Source organism: Stegodyphus dumicola, chromosome X1, assembly GCF_044657685.1.
Source record: "Stegodyphus dumicola isolate Sdum_Otavi_A_Nest chromosome X1, ASM4465768v1".
NCBI classification, from domain to species: Eukaryota; Metazoa; Arthropoda; class Arachnida; order Araneae; family Eresidae; genus Stegodyphus; species Stegodyphus dumicola.
Genome location: NC_140780.1, coordinates 126,459,270 through 126,475,779, shown reverse-complemented (window position 1 = coordinate 126,475,779; position 16,510 = coordinate 126,459,270). Strand labels below are relative to the sequence as shown.

Here is a 16,510-nt window from a genome sequence, read left to right as displayed (position 1 = left end):
CGTATATTCGCCGAGTAAAAAGGTGTTCCTACATCTTGACACTCGAGAATAAAATACAGTCTTCTCTCAGAAACTCACCTTCTTCGTCGATTGATGGTGGCCACATGACTTAATATTTTCGGCATATTTTGTCCACAGTACTCATTTTGTTTTACTCATAATCTTCCCCAGATGCAGAATAAAAGAAAGCACACAGCTTTCCAAAACTCTAATTCACTATATGTTCTTAGTAGCTAGGTACAATTTTCTGTACACATTCCGCGTTTGTCTATACATAATTGTGCAAACCCCTCCAACAGAAAAGAGAATGTCATAATAAGTGACATTATCCGGCATCCTACTACAAAAGATATAACGTTTACATATTTTCTTTTGAATAAAAGCAAACTTTTCTTATTAATGTCAAGAACAGAAAATTTACATTCATGCTTATGTTACCGCTTTTCTCAATATTTATATATTTCTAGATTCGGAAAATCATTCACTTGTAGTCGAACATTTACTATAAATTTCATTGCAAATACCTATCGTACAGAGTTTGCTGTCTGCAAGACACATGAATTTATCTTTTGCGGAATATATTTCAATAATAATTTAGCACAAATACTACGCAATAAATTACTGAAATAATTTTAATATGTGTAAAAATGCAAATGTTAATATATTTAAAAACAAGATTTATTAGGATACGTTATTATTATTATTATTTATGCATTAACATTTAATGTATTTTGAAAATAAAATTGATTGGGAGACTTTATTATTATTATTCGGGGAACAAATTATTTCTCAAGTTTTCTTTTTGCGCTTTTAACAAATAGCGGAAGAAATTTTAATGTTGCATTTCTATTGGTTGAAACTTTTCTGCGCATCTTTTAATCTTTTGTGGCACGAAAATGTTTTGAAGGCATGTGTCGCTTGAATTTGCAAACATTTTATCTTAAAACTCTGCTGTTAATATGCTTGCTAGTGGAAATATCGTTAGTAAAAATTTCTTATTCAGTGCACATGAAAAAACGAAAAGAATTCCAGACGATACCTCTAGAACAAAATTGAATTTTCATTCTTTTATTGCACACTTAAAATCAAAATTTGGTGTAATATCCGAGTTTCAGTTGGATCAAAATAATTCTCCAAAATGCATTTATCTGCAGGATTCTTATATGAAAGATGTGTTTAACTTTTATCCCGATCGTATATGTTTAGACGTTAGCCATAGAATATTGGATGGTAGTATATTTCTGTATTTATTTCTATGTGAGGATCCGAATGGCTGTATTTATACAATTTCTGTGGGTTTGCTATTTACTGATGATGCTGATTCACTGATGTGGTTATTGAATACATTTAAAAGGCACAATCCAAACTGGAGACGCACAAAAATCATTTTAGCAGATCCAGAAATTAAAGCAAGGGATATAATAAGGAATAGTTTTCCGAATCCGTTTGTTATAATATGTTCATACCATGCTTTTCGTTCATTTAAGAATGGTATAGAGAATGGGAGAATTGTTGATAATCTGTCAAGTGAACAGAAAAAGTTTACTTTAGATTTATTTAGAAGCATGTACCTGGCTCATACTCAGGCTGAATATGAAGTATATTACCAGCAGTTTCTTCTGCTACATAGTTCACTTGTTTCCTACTTTCAAGAATTTTGGTTACCAATTCAGTATCAATGGAGAACTGGCCTTGATTATTATCATGAAGATATATTTTATGCCTTTACTTCCTATTTAGAATATCTCGATAGTAATATAAAACCTGTTTACATGGCAGACAGTAACATAATGGATTTCTTAAAGAAATTGTTTCTCATCTTGTTATTGAAAAGAAAGGAAAAGTCTTCAGTGTTGACGTTTTCTAACCCTGTATTATATTCTCGATTTTCTCCTGAGTATCAGATTTCTCGAGTACTTACTCCTTTTGCTTCTAAATTTGTTATTAATCAACTAGATCTCTCGTATGAAATTAATGTGGATTGTAGTATTCTATCAGAGAGCTATTTCTTCGATAATTTTGGTTCTTCTGTAAGTGCTTCTGCATCAGTCTGTTCATGTCAGTTTTTTTTACTAACATTTCTGCCTTGTCGTCATATATTTGCCGTAAGAAAAATGCTTTCTTTATTCTTATTTGAGGAAGGATTATGTGACTTTTCATGGAATATGAAATATTATCAAAACAGTATAAGTTCTGTTCATGACTATTTTAACCAAAATGACTACAGTTTACCTTGTGATTCAGGTGCAAAACGCACTTTTGTCTCTGATTTGCTTGAAAATACAATGTCATTAATTCTTGAAACATCGCAGTCCGTATTTGAATCACATTTTCAGTTACTTAAGCAATTGGTACTTTTATGGAAAAATGATAAAGATGTATATCTTGAATTTGTAGGAATAGAAAAGAATACTCCAAATCAAAATCCCTCTGATTTATCTACAATTACTTCTGATAAAGCAAAACAGTCACTTGAATCTTGTAAATCAGAAAGCATTAGTTCCTCAAGTGATCATAATGTATCACTGGAAAGTCACAGTATAATTCCTGAATGTAAGTTGATTTTTGTATCCTTGATTTTGATCTTTCTCTCTCTTTTTCCTTTTTCTTCCCAATCATATAAGTTTAACATCACTTATTTTATTTAAAATTCTTAAGCTATGCTTATAAACTTCTGTAAATATGTTAGAATCTAACAATAATTTCATTTTTTATCTTCTGTATTAATTCGTTGAACATATGAAAAATAAACAGTATTACCCAACCAGAGTCATATCTAGGGTTTTTAGCGCCCTGGGGCAACTGAAGATTTCGTGCCCCCTACTGCTTGCCAAGGATAGAAAACATTTAATTCTAAAATGTCGTAACATCGATTTGGCGCCCCTTGGATTCTGTGCCTGGGGGCAGATGTCCCCCCCTTGCCCCCTCTAGCTACACCCCTGTACCCAATAGTGATCCTAAATTGGGGTTTAAAGTAACCAATATTAGGAGTTTATAGGCATTTGTTGAAAAATATTTGATATCTGCATATTTAGATTAAATGCATGGCATATGGTACAGTCTAGTTCTAATTTCATGTTTTAGTTATATTAACAGTTTATTAAATATAAATGGCACACTGATATTTTCTTGATTTAGGAGTTTCTTTCTGTTTTGGCATAACTTTCCACATAAACTTTACTGTTAAAGTTTTCTCTTTTGCCTGCTGTTTTATTTACAGATATTATTTTCTGTCGTGCTTTCTTAAAAAAAGGTGCTTTCTGATTATTCACCTAATCTAAAAAAATTCACTAGGCAACAGTTATGTTGCCAAATTAATTTTATTACTTTAGGATTATAATTAAATAGTCATTTGGGGATGGAATTCATTAGACTGAAAATAGTCTTCGCTTTAAATTTATCCAAATAATATTTTGAACTGGCTGTATGCAAATTCTGAAGCCTATAACTGTTTTTCTACAGCAAGAGTTCTGTAAGTTTCTGTGAATAAGAGCACCCTTTTGAAAAAAATTGTTTCATGAGAGTCTGCATCACATTTAATCTATTAAAATCAGAAATCTTTTTCTGAACTAAGATTTCATTTTTAGTTACGTACAAATTGAAATATGTTATTCATCAGTTTGTGTATAATACATAAACATGACCTCAAACTTTAAAATTTAGTATCTCAGTCAACTTTTGTCATACAGGTATCAAACTTTTTTATTTTATTTTTTAGGATGAGTATAAAATTTAATTTAAATATACAGTAGCCCCTCCAAGTTACATAACTAATGCATTCAATAAACATAATACATAATAAACATATAATAACATAATAAACATATAACCTTTAATTTTATGCACATTGAATTTGTAAATTGCTTAAGTGTCTTTTCTTTATAAACTGTGCCAACTAGAGGCCGAGTGGTAAAGTTGTCGAACTCTGGTATTTGGTCTGAGGTTTGAATCCCGCAAACGGCCTGGCTACATGGGCATTTTCTCCATGTGTAATGAAAGCAGCTAGTTTCTTTTAGAAAGTCCTTCACAAAGGCATCCCTTCTCTTAGGGAGATAGCTGTCAAGTGCTTTGCCCTAATCAAATAAACCAAACCTTAAAAACTGCAGTATGTATTATTATTATGTGTATGTATATGTGTGTGTAACATTATATATATATATACATATACTGCTGGCCATCCACAATGCAACATGAAGGACTAGAGATATCGGTTTAATCCTAGTATCCCGTGCACACGGGATTTGGCTACTTTTGGCGACTTTATGACGAGCAGTAAAAACGTGACATATACGATGAGTAGTACACAGGTCATTCAAAGAATATATATGGTTATACATAGTATATACTATATATATAGTGTATATACACACACATAGTATATAGAGTACAGTATATATATAGACGTTCCTTGGATCATTTTTGGTGTTAGCGATAATTTTCAAAATCGCGCCAAGGCTGCACCGTATACTAGGATTTTACTGAGATATCTAGACAAGAGATGCTGTGCCATCATCATATATTAATTTTAAAAGACACTTTATTTATACAAAAAACATCGGTTGGATCCTAGCAGAGCCCTTGGCGCGAATGATTTTGGTTATGGCACATATCAGTGTGTACATGGATAAAGTCAAGGGAGTTGTGCAATTCTCCGATTTTTTTTTTTGCTAAAGTGCAGAATCGCCCTCTTATTTGATTGTCGTTTGTTTGGCGCTTTTTACAAGAGTAAGAAGAATTGGATTTTTGTCAATTTTCTTTGACTATGGATACAGAGTATGTGCAATTCTTAAAAATGGGCCAAGCAGTGGGCGATTCTGCACTTTCCCCCTTTTTTTCAAGTGAAAATAGGTTGATGTGTACATGGATACTGAGTTTGTGCAATTCTTTGACTTGTTATTTTCAAGTTGGCTTTGAGAAACGTGCGAAGCACTTTCTCAGTTTGTCGCCAAGGCTGTGGGCTCTCCTAGGAATTTACCAAAACATCCTCTGTGTACATAAACGTGCACACCTCCACGACCGATTTTCATAGACTTATTCCTGGTTCCACTTACTTGGCATGCGTCAGTTCTGCATTTGATTACGATTAAGTCCTGTAATCTCGATACACCGCAACAGATATAAGCCAATTTTTTTCAGCGATTACATATAGTATAAATACTAATTGATTTGAAATACAGCCTTCTTTGAGTTGAAGATGATGAGAAAATCAGTAATGAGTGTTGCTCCACGTTTTTCAATAATTGCTGCTATATGCCATGGAATTGATTGAAAGATGCTTTGGCTGTTTTGTTAGGGAATGGCAGCCCATGCTACGTCCACATGTAGCCAAAGCTCATCTGGTATTGCTGCAGTTGTGGTACTCTGGGTTAGGCATTCACTAATCGTTGACCAGACATGTTTGATGAGCGATAGTTCTGGAGAATGAGCAGGTCAGGGTATCAGTGTCATTATGGTGGGCTAAGAAGAAAGTGTAAATGTTACATGCAATTTGTGGTCATGCATTATCCTGTTGAAATGTAGGTGTTGACAAGTTCTGAAGGTAAGAAAGAACAGGATGCAAAACCTCAGAGTTGGCTGGTAAGTGTACCAATAAATGCATACTAAGGGGGTGCGAGAAGGCATCCAGTACTACCTCACACTATAATACCTGGTGCAGGGCCAGTATCATGATGCATAACAGTCGAACAGCCCGTCTCCACATTATCTCCAAACTCTAATCCAACCATCGTGGTAGTGCAGGCAGAAGCATGATCATTAAAAAACACGTCATGCCATTTGAATGTCCATCTTTGCTATTCAGTGCACCATTGCAAATGCAAACACTTGTGGTTTGAAGTTAAAGGTAAGCGAAGCAGTGGATGCTTAGCAGACCTGTATGCATTGTGATATGATTGCAGATGTGGCTGTATGCTTCATCAGTGTCATATGCACAATATACCTGTCTTCAGGGCTTAATTTCTCAGATTAGAAGTGCCGGAGCCCTATGGAAGACCGTCAACAGAGAGGAACTAGAGTAAATAAATAAATAAAATGACTATTAAACTCATTAATAATTTTAAAATTAAATAGTTAATTATTATCAAATTAATTAATAGATATTTAATTAATGTTTATAAATTGTTATTTAATCATTTATTATATAATTAATTATAATTTAATTGACAATTATTAGATAATTAATTATTATGTATTGAAATAATTTAAGATTGAAGTAATTAAAATTAAATAAAATGTAAAGAGATAAATTGAAATTTAATAAGCGATTTTTAATATAATTGTTAAAATAAAATTTTCGAGATAAAATTTCTACTGAAATTTTTATTTAATTACATGAAAGAAATGCTGCAGAACTTCTTATTCAGGGTTCCGGCTAGAATTGTGATTTATTACAAAAACTAAGAAGCACCGGAGGCGATATCTGGTGGGCTCCAGCCCAATTTAAGCTCTGATCGTAGGGGGGGGGGAGTTCTTTTATCATCACAAAAATTACTAGAGCTGATGAAATTTCCAGGGCGAAACAGAATGAGCGAATGAGTGGGTGGAAACAAAAAATGAGGGGAATCTTGGTGAGAGAGAACGTTCTCTTTGACCTCGGCTCTCTGCTGATATAATTATAGCCATCAGGCAGATGTGTCTCAAGGGTAAAATAAGTCCTGAATCTGACTCCTGAGGATGAATGTAAAGTTGCTGGTTATGCTCCCCCCCATTAGTGGATACTATGGGAAGACGATGTATAGGACGTGCCTTAGCAGTATATCTCAGTATTTCACTCTTAATGTACTTGCTGTCACTTAACGCACATTTAAGAATAAAAATTTTCCTTCCTGTGAGGATAACTAACTGTAAGCATTGATAACAATACACTAGATATGATGGCAGTGCGAGAAATTTACGCGTTCCTAAACAAACTCTCCCAAATTTATTGCCCTTCTTAAAAGGAAAGGTTTCCGCATGTGAGTGAGGGGACTTTATTTGAACGTTTCATGTTCTCATGAGTTCGTATTTCTAGGAAAATAGAGTATTGCAAGGTCTGCTTATTGTTAAACTAAAACGTTAAGAATTCTAAGTTTTTTTCCCTTTAAATTGTGGTTCAGTTCGATAAAAAGAAGTACCGGAGCTCATCTTATTTAGGGCTCCGGTGCACTCCGGCTAAAATTGTAATTTATCTTAAAAATTGAGAAGTACCTGTGGGCTCCGGCGCAATTTAAGCACTGCCTGTCTTCCTGTGGAATGGTGCAACAAGATGGTTGCAGCTGCTCCCGACTGTCAGTCGTTTATTCCTGCATCCACTGATTCCGTATTCGCATGACTCTCTCTTGGCTATGTTTGCTTGATGGTGCATTTACTGGAAGGGTGATCCACAATCTCTGTATGCAAGGATTCTGGCTTGGTTGAACTCAGAAACTAGCTCGCATGATGCTTGTATTTTTCTATGAGGCATACTGAAGCTGCACACACGAAAAAAATCTCATGAGAGACCAATTCATGTTATTCAAAATGACAATATTTCCTCCTTTCATGTACATATTGTAAGGAGCGCTGCAATCACCTATGTTATGTGGGTGTACCTTTCAGTACACCCACATATCATTATGGTATATGCATGATTATTATTTCATTATGGTATATGCATGATGCAAGTTTCATGCTGTTTGGATGCTTCATGATGCTGCATTTTGGATGGCCAGCATTTTATATGGTGTATATTCCCTTGCATAAGGTGAGAATTTTTGGAATTTTTTCTAAAGCTAAATTACATGGATCGGTTTATATGCGGAAATGCTTATCTTGCAAAAAAGTACTTTACCATTAACCAGGGGCAAGTAATAAATTGCTAAATATAGTGCTTTAGTTTAGTGCTATATTTAGTTTATATTTCTATCTTTATATTAAGTTTATGAAAACCAATTTGTTTTAATGAAATGAATTTATCATTTTGTGAAAATGAGTTGTTTTATTTTTGAAATTTTTTATATTTCTGGTTTGTCATCTTGTTAAAATAAAAAATTTGATGTTGCTGAAATTTGTGCCTGGTAATGGAAAATAATCACATGCTGCCTTTTTGGATTTTGGCATCTCCACTAATTCAGGGCATTTTGTGCTCCACTTTCAAACTTGTTTTTTACTTAGAAGAAATGCTGTGCAGCCATACTGTTAGAATTCTCAGCGAATGTAATTATTGGTAGTTTGAAATTTGCTGCATAAGAAATTCCCTTCCTGCTTATGCTTCGGACCAAAAAAAAAAAAAAAAAAAAAAAAAAAAAAAAATAAAAATAAAATTAAAAATAAAAAGTGGCACAGAAGATACCATAAATCTATAGTGATTTGATTGGATAATATACCACCTCTTTCACCTGCTTGGCAACATTTTCGCCTTTATCAGAACATGTTTGAACACTGCAGGATTATTTTTTCATTTTGACTTATATACGGGTTTTGAATTTTGGGTAAACTTTTTGAAAAAAAAATGCACTTTAGCCTAATATACTGATTTGCTTACATTTGGTCCATTCTTATGTTTTTTTTTGATTTAAAATGCAGTTTATTGAGGGCATAATTTTTTATGTTTTAATTATGTTTTATTACGTTATGTTTGGACGTCATTTTACTTGGGAGGGCATTGTACGTATACAGGAATAGCACCAAAAAAATCAGCCATTTTCACTAAGGAGTACCCTGAAGTATATTTTTCCCACAAAAGGAAACAGATAAAATGCAATACCTGTAAATGCAATTTTTCTCCTGAGTGAGATTCCTGCATATCCCTTGTGTCGATAAAATAAGTACCAAGTTTGCTTGGGGACTAAACACTGGGGCTCCTGCGACAAGCTGACCACTTGTTCAGAGCATATGCTGATGCACCCGGGGCCCATGGTGAAGAAAACAGATTTTGGGGCACTGCAGGCCTTGGCCTATTAGGGCTGTTTGCGCCACTGAGTTTAGTTTAGAGATTCCTGCATGCCACATGCAAATGCCTCGTGCATAGGGAATTACAGGTTGTCCAATGACAATTAATTATTGACATTATCTTCATATTGGCCAGGATCACTCTTTCAGCCCTTGGGTGGCTGAATTTATCTGACTTGAACAATAAGTGAAGCCCCAATGTCGTCATCTTATTAAACCAATGATCTAAAATATGGACATTTTTGGAATCTATGAACTTGTGATGATTCTTGAACTTTGTACTATGTGTGTGTATCACATATATATATCAGAAAAGTATTACATGTATATATGTAATATTTTACTGTGAACAGAGTGCCACTTAGTACAAACATAAACATTAGCATGACATCTAACTAAATGGTAACCTTAACAATATGTAATGAAAAATACTGAACTTCTAATAAAAGTAATATATCATAATATATAGTGTTTAATGTGTGCAATGCCGAATTTGTGCAATTCTAGTATTTTTTAAGCAAAAACAGATTGCTCTGTACATGGGAAGAACTGTTTTTCCTATCAGCCTTGCCAATGCACACATTAAACATTTCACAGCTGTTCATGATGTGATATAAATAGGCCTTCACATCTGGCAAATGGCACCCTGTTAACAGAAAAATACCACAATAGGGGTACACACACACATATATATATCACAAATATTGAGCGTTCAAGTTTTGAAGACCTTCATTGTCAATAGAATGCTACATGAAGTTGCCTCTGGATGTGAAGTGTCTTACAGTAGAGCAGAGTTTTTTAAACTTTGGGTTGCCAAAAATCTTACAGTTTTGATATTTCTTTAACTTATTATATTGTAATAATTTTGCAATTACCAAATATTTTCACATAATGTATCTGAAAATAGATAAAGATAAGACAATACAGACAAGAAAAAGCGAAAACATTTTGACGCATTCTTTTTATAATATAAAAGTTCATTTTACTTGCTTTGCACGTGGCGCTGTCATTTCATCTGTTACTTATTTAAATTTTTCACATTGCTCTATGTCTTAAAATTAGAAATTAAAGTTGATGACCTAAAACTGCAATAGTATATTGTACTACAAGTTAAAAAATTTACAGTTTCGCTCATGCGTGTGTTGGATTTGTGCAATGCTTATGAGGTCCCACAAAATTTTCGTGAATGATATTCGTGCCCTGTGGCTGTAAAAAAAAAAAAAAAAAAAAAAAAAAAAAATCTCGATAATAAAAGGGGGGTCGCGACTGAAAAAAGTTTAAGAAGCCCTGCAGTAGAGGAACAATAATTGGTTAAAAACGATTATAGTGTTTCTAAAAAAATAAAATACCATATTATTACATAGAAAATATATTTTACATGTTATATATTTTACAATTATAGTGTATTTTAAAAAATAAAATAGCATATTATTGCATAGAAAAAGTAAATTTTTCTTATTTACCTTGTTAAAAATTACTTAAAAATGCTGACTCCCAACCAAAGAAAGGAAAAAAAAAAAAAAAAAAAAATGCAAATCCCATATTTATTGAAAGTAGTGAGGGTGAGAGATTTTTCAAAATATAGGGATTATTTTCTTTCCTTATGTGCATGAAAATTACTTTAATGCTTAGTTCAAGAAAGTATTATCAGCTTGTCATTTATAATTATATGGCATACTAACTTCTGTGAATCAGCATATTATTTAACTGTGCAGATTTAACACCATTTGAAATATACTAGTTACTTGTGCGGTGAAATGCAAGAGCATATTTAAGGGAGGGAAGTCTGGTGAGACCCTGTACATTTAAGTACTATTTGCACAATTCTGAGGAAATTTATGCAAAGGTGTTCATAAAAATTGTGCTAGTAAGTTAATTAAAAACATTTTTAGTAACTTATTAGCATATATTTTAATACTGATATTTTCAAATCTAACTTTTTTTAAAAAAAATATTTTATACTTTAGGTGGCGCTTTAAGTATTGAACTAACTTTAAAACAAGGAAAATGGAATTTCAAGAGTAGAATATTGAGTGGAAAGCATATAAATTATGTGTACCTTTGTAGAATTATTTGTAATACAAAAGAAAGTTGTATAGACTGGCTTAGAGAGAAAAATCTTATTCCTGCTACTATGGTGTGTCCTTCATGTGGCTCAGAAATGAGAAGCAAAAATATTTCACGCCTCACAGATGGAGCTGTGTGGACTTGTCCCAATATTATGGTATGTTCTTTCTTTTATTGTATATTAAAAGGGGGGAATTGAAGAATAAAACTGCTAAGAAAAATTTTATTTCAGATCTGTATTTTATTACTTGTATTGCATTTTCAGCATTTCATATTATTTTACCTTTTGGTCCCCCAAAAGAGACTAACTGAAATAAGTACTTTTGATAAATTATGTTCCAAAGTTGGCCAAAATTTAAATTCTGTGGTGTCTTTCATACTTTTTCCCTAAACTATAAATTGAAAATTACATAAAAGTGTATAGAATAACCAATTTTGTGAAATATTTAGGAAATGGGAATTTAATATTATTTAAAAACATTGTCACTGATTTTTTTCCACTCTGATCAGTAGCTTGCATATAATTTATAATCTGATCTTTTAATTATTTATTATATACCAGCGATTCTCAACCTTTTGACTTATGCATATCATCTAAACAAAAATTATAAAACTTTAGTACCATTGCTATGTTTTACAATAATTATTTTTTGATTTCTCATAAATTATTTTAAAAAACATATTTTGCCATTTGCACAATTTATTTGCCATTTGTATTAAATATGCACACATAAAAATATTAGATTAAAAATTGGTTAACTTTTCAGTTATCAGAATTTAAGGTATAATTCATTAATTCTATAATTTAGTATAAAATTTGGGCCTGTTTAAGAGAGATCACTCATGCATTTCACAGCTGTTCATGATGTGGTATAAACAGGCCTTCACATCTGGCAAGTGGCACCCTGTTAACAGAAAAATACCACAATAGGGGTACACACATACACACACATATATATCACAAATATTGAGAGTTCAAGTTTTGAAGACCTTCATTTTTGAAATATAACATGGAAGAAAATCCTTGTTCACACAAATAAGTTGTGCAAAAAAAAAAAAAAAAAAAAAAAAAAAAAAAAACAATAAATGTTTAATAGCTTTATTTGAAATGCCTTTAAATTCTTTTTTTCAGTTCAGCCAAAAGTTAACAAGTGTGTAATTTTTGAAAACTATAGTTAGAGTTCAATTGCAGGAAATTTCTATCAATTGTTCTTTTTCTTCACAAGATAAAATTTCAAGTACATTTGAACAAAATGGATTTCTAACCCAATTTTCTTTTTTATAATCCCTGGGAAAATACATGTTGAATTTTTTTATCAATGAAAAACAATGATTTTTAATGTCAGATGCTTTTGTTTTCAAATTATTTTTGGTTAGAAAACTTTCTAAAAGTGGTAAAAAGCTCAAAATATTATTATTCAATTCTTGGATTATTAGCTCAAGTTTTTTTTTATCATTGCACTTATTTGATCTCTAATGGTAAACAGATTAACACTTTGTCCTTGTAATCCTAAATTTAATTCATTTGACTTACAAAAATATCAGCTAAATATGCTAAATGTGCCAACCATAATTCCCTAAATAAATATTTTTGCAGTTCAAATTTTGAATCACAGAGGAAAATTTGAATTTCTCATCGAAGTTCAAAAAGACGATGTAAAACTTTGGATAGCCACCTTACTCTGGAATGTACAAAAGCATTTCATGTCCACTGCCTATCTCTTGGCACAAAATCATAAATATTCTTAAATTTAAAGCTTGGCTTTTAATAAAATTAACAATTTTCACAGTTTGATTCAAAACAGTTTTACGTTTTTCAGGGATTGTTTTGTATACTAAAGCTTCATGGTGAATGGAGCAGTGAGTAAATTTAGTTTCAGGTGTGACTTTCTTTATTTGAGAAATAACACTGGGATATTTTCCTGTTAAAGCCCAAGCTCTGTCACTGCATATGGCAGTGCACTTATTCCAAGGAATATCATTCTCAGATATAAAATTGTCAATTACTTTGAAAATTTTATTTGCAGTGCTCTATCATGAAGAGATTCACAAAATAAATACTCTTTGGCAATTTGTTTATCTTCTTCGAAACATATGTAAACTAATAATGAAAAAAGTTCGTTTTATCAGTACTTTCATCCAATTGCAATGAGAAATACTCACAGTGTTTTATTTTTTGAATAAGTGTCTCTTTTAAGTTCATTAGTCACCTTTTTCATTGAATAATATTAAAACGATATCTTTAGCTGCTGGTAATATAAGGTTTTCTCCAATAGTGTGAATCTGCCCAGTCCTGGCAATTCTTAGGCTACTAAGTAACTAGCTTCCAAAGCTTTTTCACTTGAAGTAAAAAAATCTTTGATTACTTGTTTACGATTTACTTTGATTACTTGTTTATTACTTGGATAATTTCCTCTTAAAATACTCTTCAGATTTATCCTTTAAACTGACATCCTTAGATTCAAGAAGTCTTTTAAGAAATGATGGTTTCATACTTTGATTGGAAAATAGTTCACTACAAATAACACATTGAGGTTGAGGACATATTTCATCTCCATTCAAAGTAAGCCCATGTGATAAATAATTTTCATTATATTTTCTATAAACGATTTTTCTTTTGTTTTCAGTATTCCTAGTGCTAGTAGTTTGTCCTGGATCCAACACCTGTGAATCATCACTTTTCCACTTAGTCAATCCTAGCCATTTTTTGATTTTGAAAATCTAGGTTTGTTTTATTATTTTTCAAAAATATTTAAATGTGCAATATATTACAAGTTCTTCAAAACAAATGACGACATTGTCAAATCATGTAGAAAAGTAAGGAATACAAAGCAACAAGAAGACAAAATACATGCTGTTAGATATAGCAAATCGATGTAAAAATATGATTCTAATTAAAAATAGAGCAATATGAGCCCAAAAATGGTGGCAACATAAAGTGTAGACATGCTAATAAATTGATCAACTCTAAAAGAATTAAGATACTATTATCTTTTATAGGAACTTCTTTTTATTATTTCCTATTAAATTCAACATCCATTTCTATTACTCCTTTTAAAAACATCATTTATGACAAATGTTATCATGTATATGGCTAAAAGAATATTTGTGAAAATAAAAACGGATTATTATGCTAAAGTCTATGAGCAGCTGTTTATTTTAAACAAAGCTCAGATCGCATAAATTTTTTAGTGTTAGAGAAAAATCTTAAACAGGATACTGGGATATTTAATTTTTGAATTTAATAATTAAATTACTTTCTTTCTTTGCATACTACCGGTTGAGAATCGCTGCTTTAGATTATTATATAATTTATTACTATCATTTCTGAAATAAAATTGTAAGCACTTCTGCAACATATTTTGTATATTAAGAATTTTCCATATCTTCCCCCTATTTATACTAGTGGCAATAACCCCAAATCCTCTCCTGCTCTTCCAAAGAAAGGCAAGCATTAACATATTCCGGATCAGAAGTAAGGACATCAAGTGCCATTAGACATCTACCCGACAAAGAACTGCCACTAGCCAAGTTGTCATTGGCCTGATGATTAAAAGTTTTGATTTTGAGAATTTAAAGTAGAGAAGTGCTATTTCATTGAGAAATGATGCCTATTTTCATTAAACTTTTAAGGTCTTTGGTCATTGCCATTCACATTTCATTTCTTCCACAAAGTTGTAGTATAATTTTTGGTAGGTTTTTGCAGATTTGCATTAAAATGTACATATATGTGGGGAAAATTATTTATATTTCAAGTAATCCTATTTTATATTTTAAAAGTTTTCATTTTTTCGTAATTGTTTAAATTAAATAACATATTAAACACATTTATGTTAACAACAGTATTTTATGTTGACTAAAATAACATTATTTAGTGCTCATGAAATGGTTAGATAGTTAAATAAGTTTTATTAGCATTAACAAGCTGTGGAATGAGTTCCTCAGCTAATCTATAGTTTCAAGAAGGGGGGAATATTATTATTCTGAATCAGAGGAGACTCTCCATCCCAACAGTAACCCATTTTGTCTTCCCCACATCCCTATCGCCAGTCAGGGCTCTTCATAAAGGTAAACTACTGTTATTTATCAGTGTTATTTATTAGAAAAATTTATTTTTATGTTGATATTTTTTGAGATGTGGAATGAATTAACTGGATTTCCATTATTTTCGATGGGGAAGTTTGTTTCTAGATACGAGAAATTCGCTATATTAGTCAATCCTGGAATGAATTAAACTCATATCTTGAGGTTCCACTGTACTAGATCTCGATCTACTTGAACATTTATGGAACCATCTAAGGAGAATGATAGCTGCATTATCTTTCCCAAGATCATTACAGAAATTAACATTCAAATCATCAATGGACTTTGATTTCAAGTAGAATGTCTGATAACTAAATTAGCAGCATGGATAGTTTGCATTCATGCCAGAGGTGGACATCTTTCATATTGTTTATTTTTTAATGGTATTTACTGAACACTTTAGTCATTTATCATTAATTGTGTGATTTTTTTTAAAACAACACTTTGTAATTTTCGTCTTCATCAGAAATGCAAAGTGTTTAAGCTTCACAAAGTACAGTAAATTATTATAATCTTGCTTGTCTTAACAGCGATGGCCTAAAACCTGTTTATTCCTTATATTTTGGAAGGCAGTATGCTGGATGATTACTTTTAAAACTCCCATTTCAAAAGGGTGTGAAATAAGAGCTGCTGCTTTGAATGATTTAAAAAATCTTGCATAAATACTGGTGAAGCAATTAATTTAATTCAGTTATGGAGGGAGGAATGTTTTGCCACTTATTATGGTAGAAGATAATACATAAAGAGCAAAATTTACGAGTGATCTAAGAAATGTTCCTTATGCTGTTTTTTTTTTGCGTTCTTATATAAGTTGAAAAGCAAAACAGCATTGTGGTAACCAGAACGAATTCACTTTTTATGAGGATCACATGTGCAGATGTATAACATCTACATATTTTTTCTGTTTTAAAAATAGTTGCATTTAAAAATTTATAGAACAAAAAATGGCATGAACAATAAATGTTGGTTTTCTTAAAAGTGTTTGTCTCAGTTTTTTGTACGTGGTAATATTTCCTTAAGAAATAAATTTGGCATCCCTGTACTGGGGCATCAAATCAACACATGATTATTTGGCTAATTTAACCCTTTCCGGCACGCTACCTTTTAAAGTTGGAGTTTTGATAAAAAAAAAAAAAAAAAAAAAAAAAAGGTATGCAGTCTAGTTAGGTCTAGAGGAGTACACAAGTAAAATTTTGTGAAGATAGCACATATCGTTTAATTCTGTGGGTGTGCCCAAAGTGTGCACACTGATTGAATAGAGATTTGAAAAGTGTGTTGAAACGAGCATTGTTGTCAATAAACTGACCGATGAGATGCAGAGAAACAAGGAATACAGACTCTCAGTTGTCCTAGATTATCGGTGAGCCCGGTGGTTCGCCGTTTGATTTTAGGCAAGATTTCAAGGTAAAAATTTAAAACTAATATAGAATAAGGAGATTAGCATACAGCCAAA

The 16,510-nt window shown here is 31.8% G+C and overlaps 1 protein-coding gene across 3 annotated transcripts in view; it reads left to right on the top strand.

The window, feature by feature from the left end:
• Positions 1-818: 818 nt before the first annotated feature.
• LOC118183859 (zinc finger SWIM domain-containing protein 3-like) overlaps positions 819-16,510 on the top strand; it is a 38,503-nt gene continuing 22,811 nt past the window's right edge. Inside the window, exons 1-2 of one of the 3 annotated variants that reach the window (XM_085806947.1) lie at positions 819-2,553; positions 10,875-11,131. In XM_085806947.1, the coding sequence (XP_085663073.1) occupies positions 960-2,553; positions 10,875-11,131 (1,851 nt within the window). In that variant the 5' untranslated portion in view covers positions 819-959. The remainder of the gene's footprint in view (positions 2,554-10,874; positions 11,132-16,510) is intronic. The other 2 variants (XM_035353466.2, XM_035353465.2) reach the window with 2 other exon arrangements.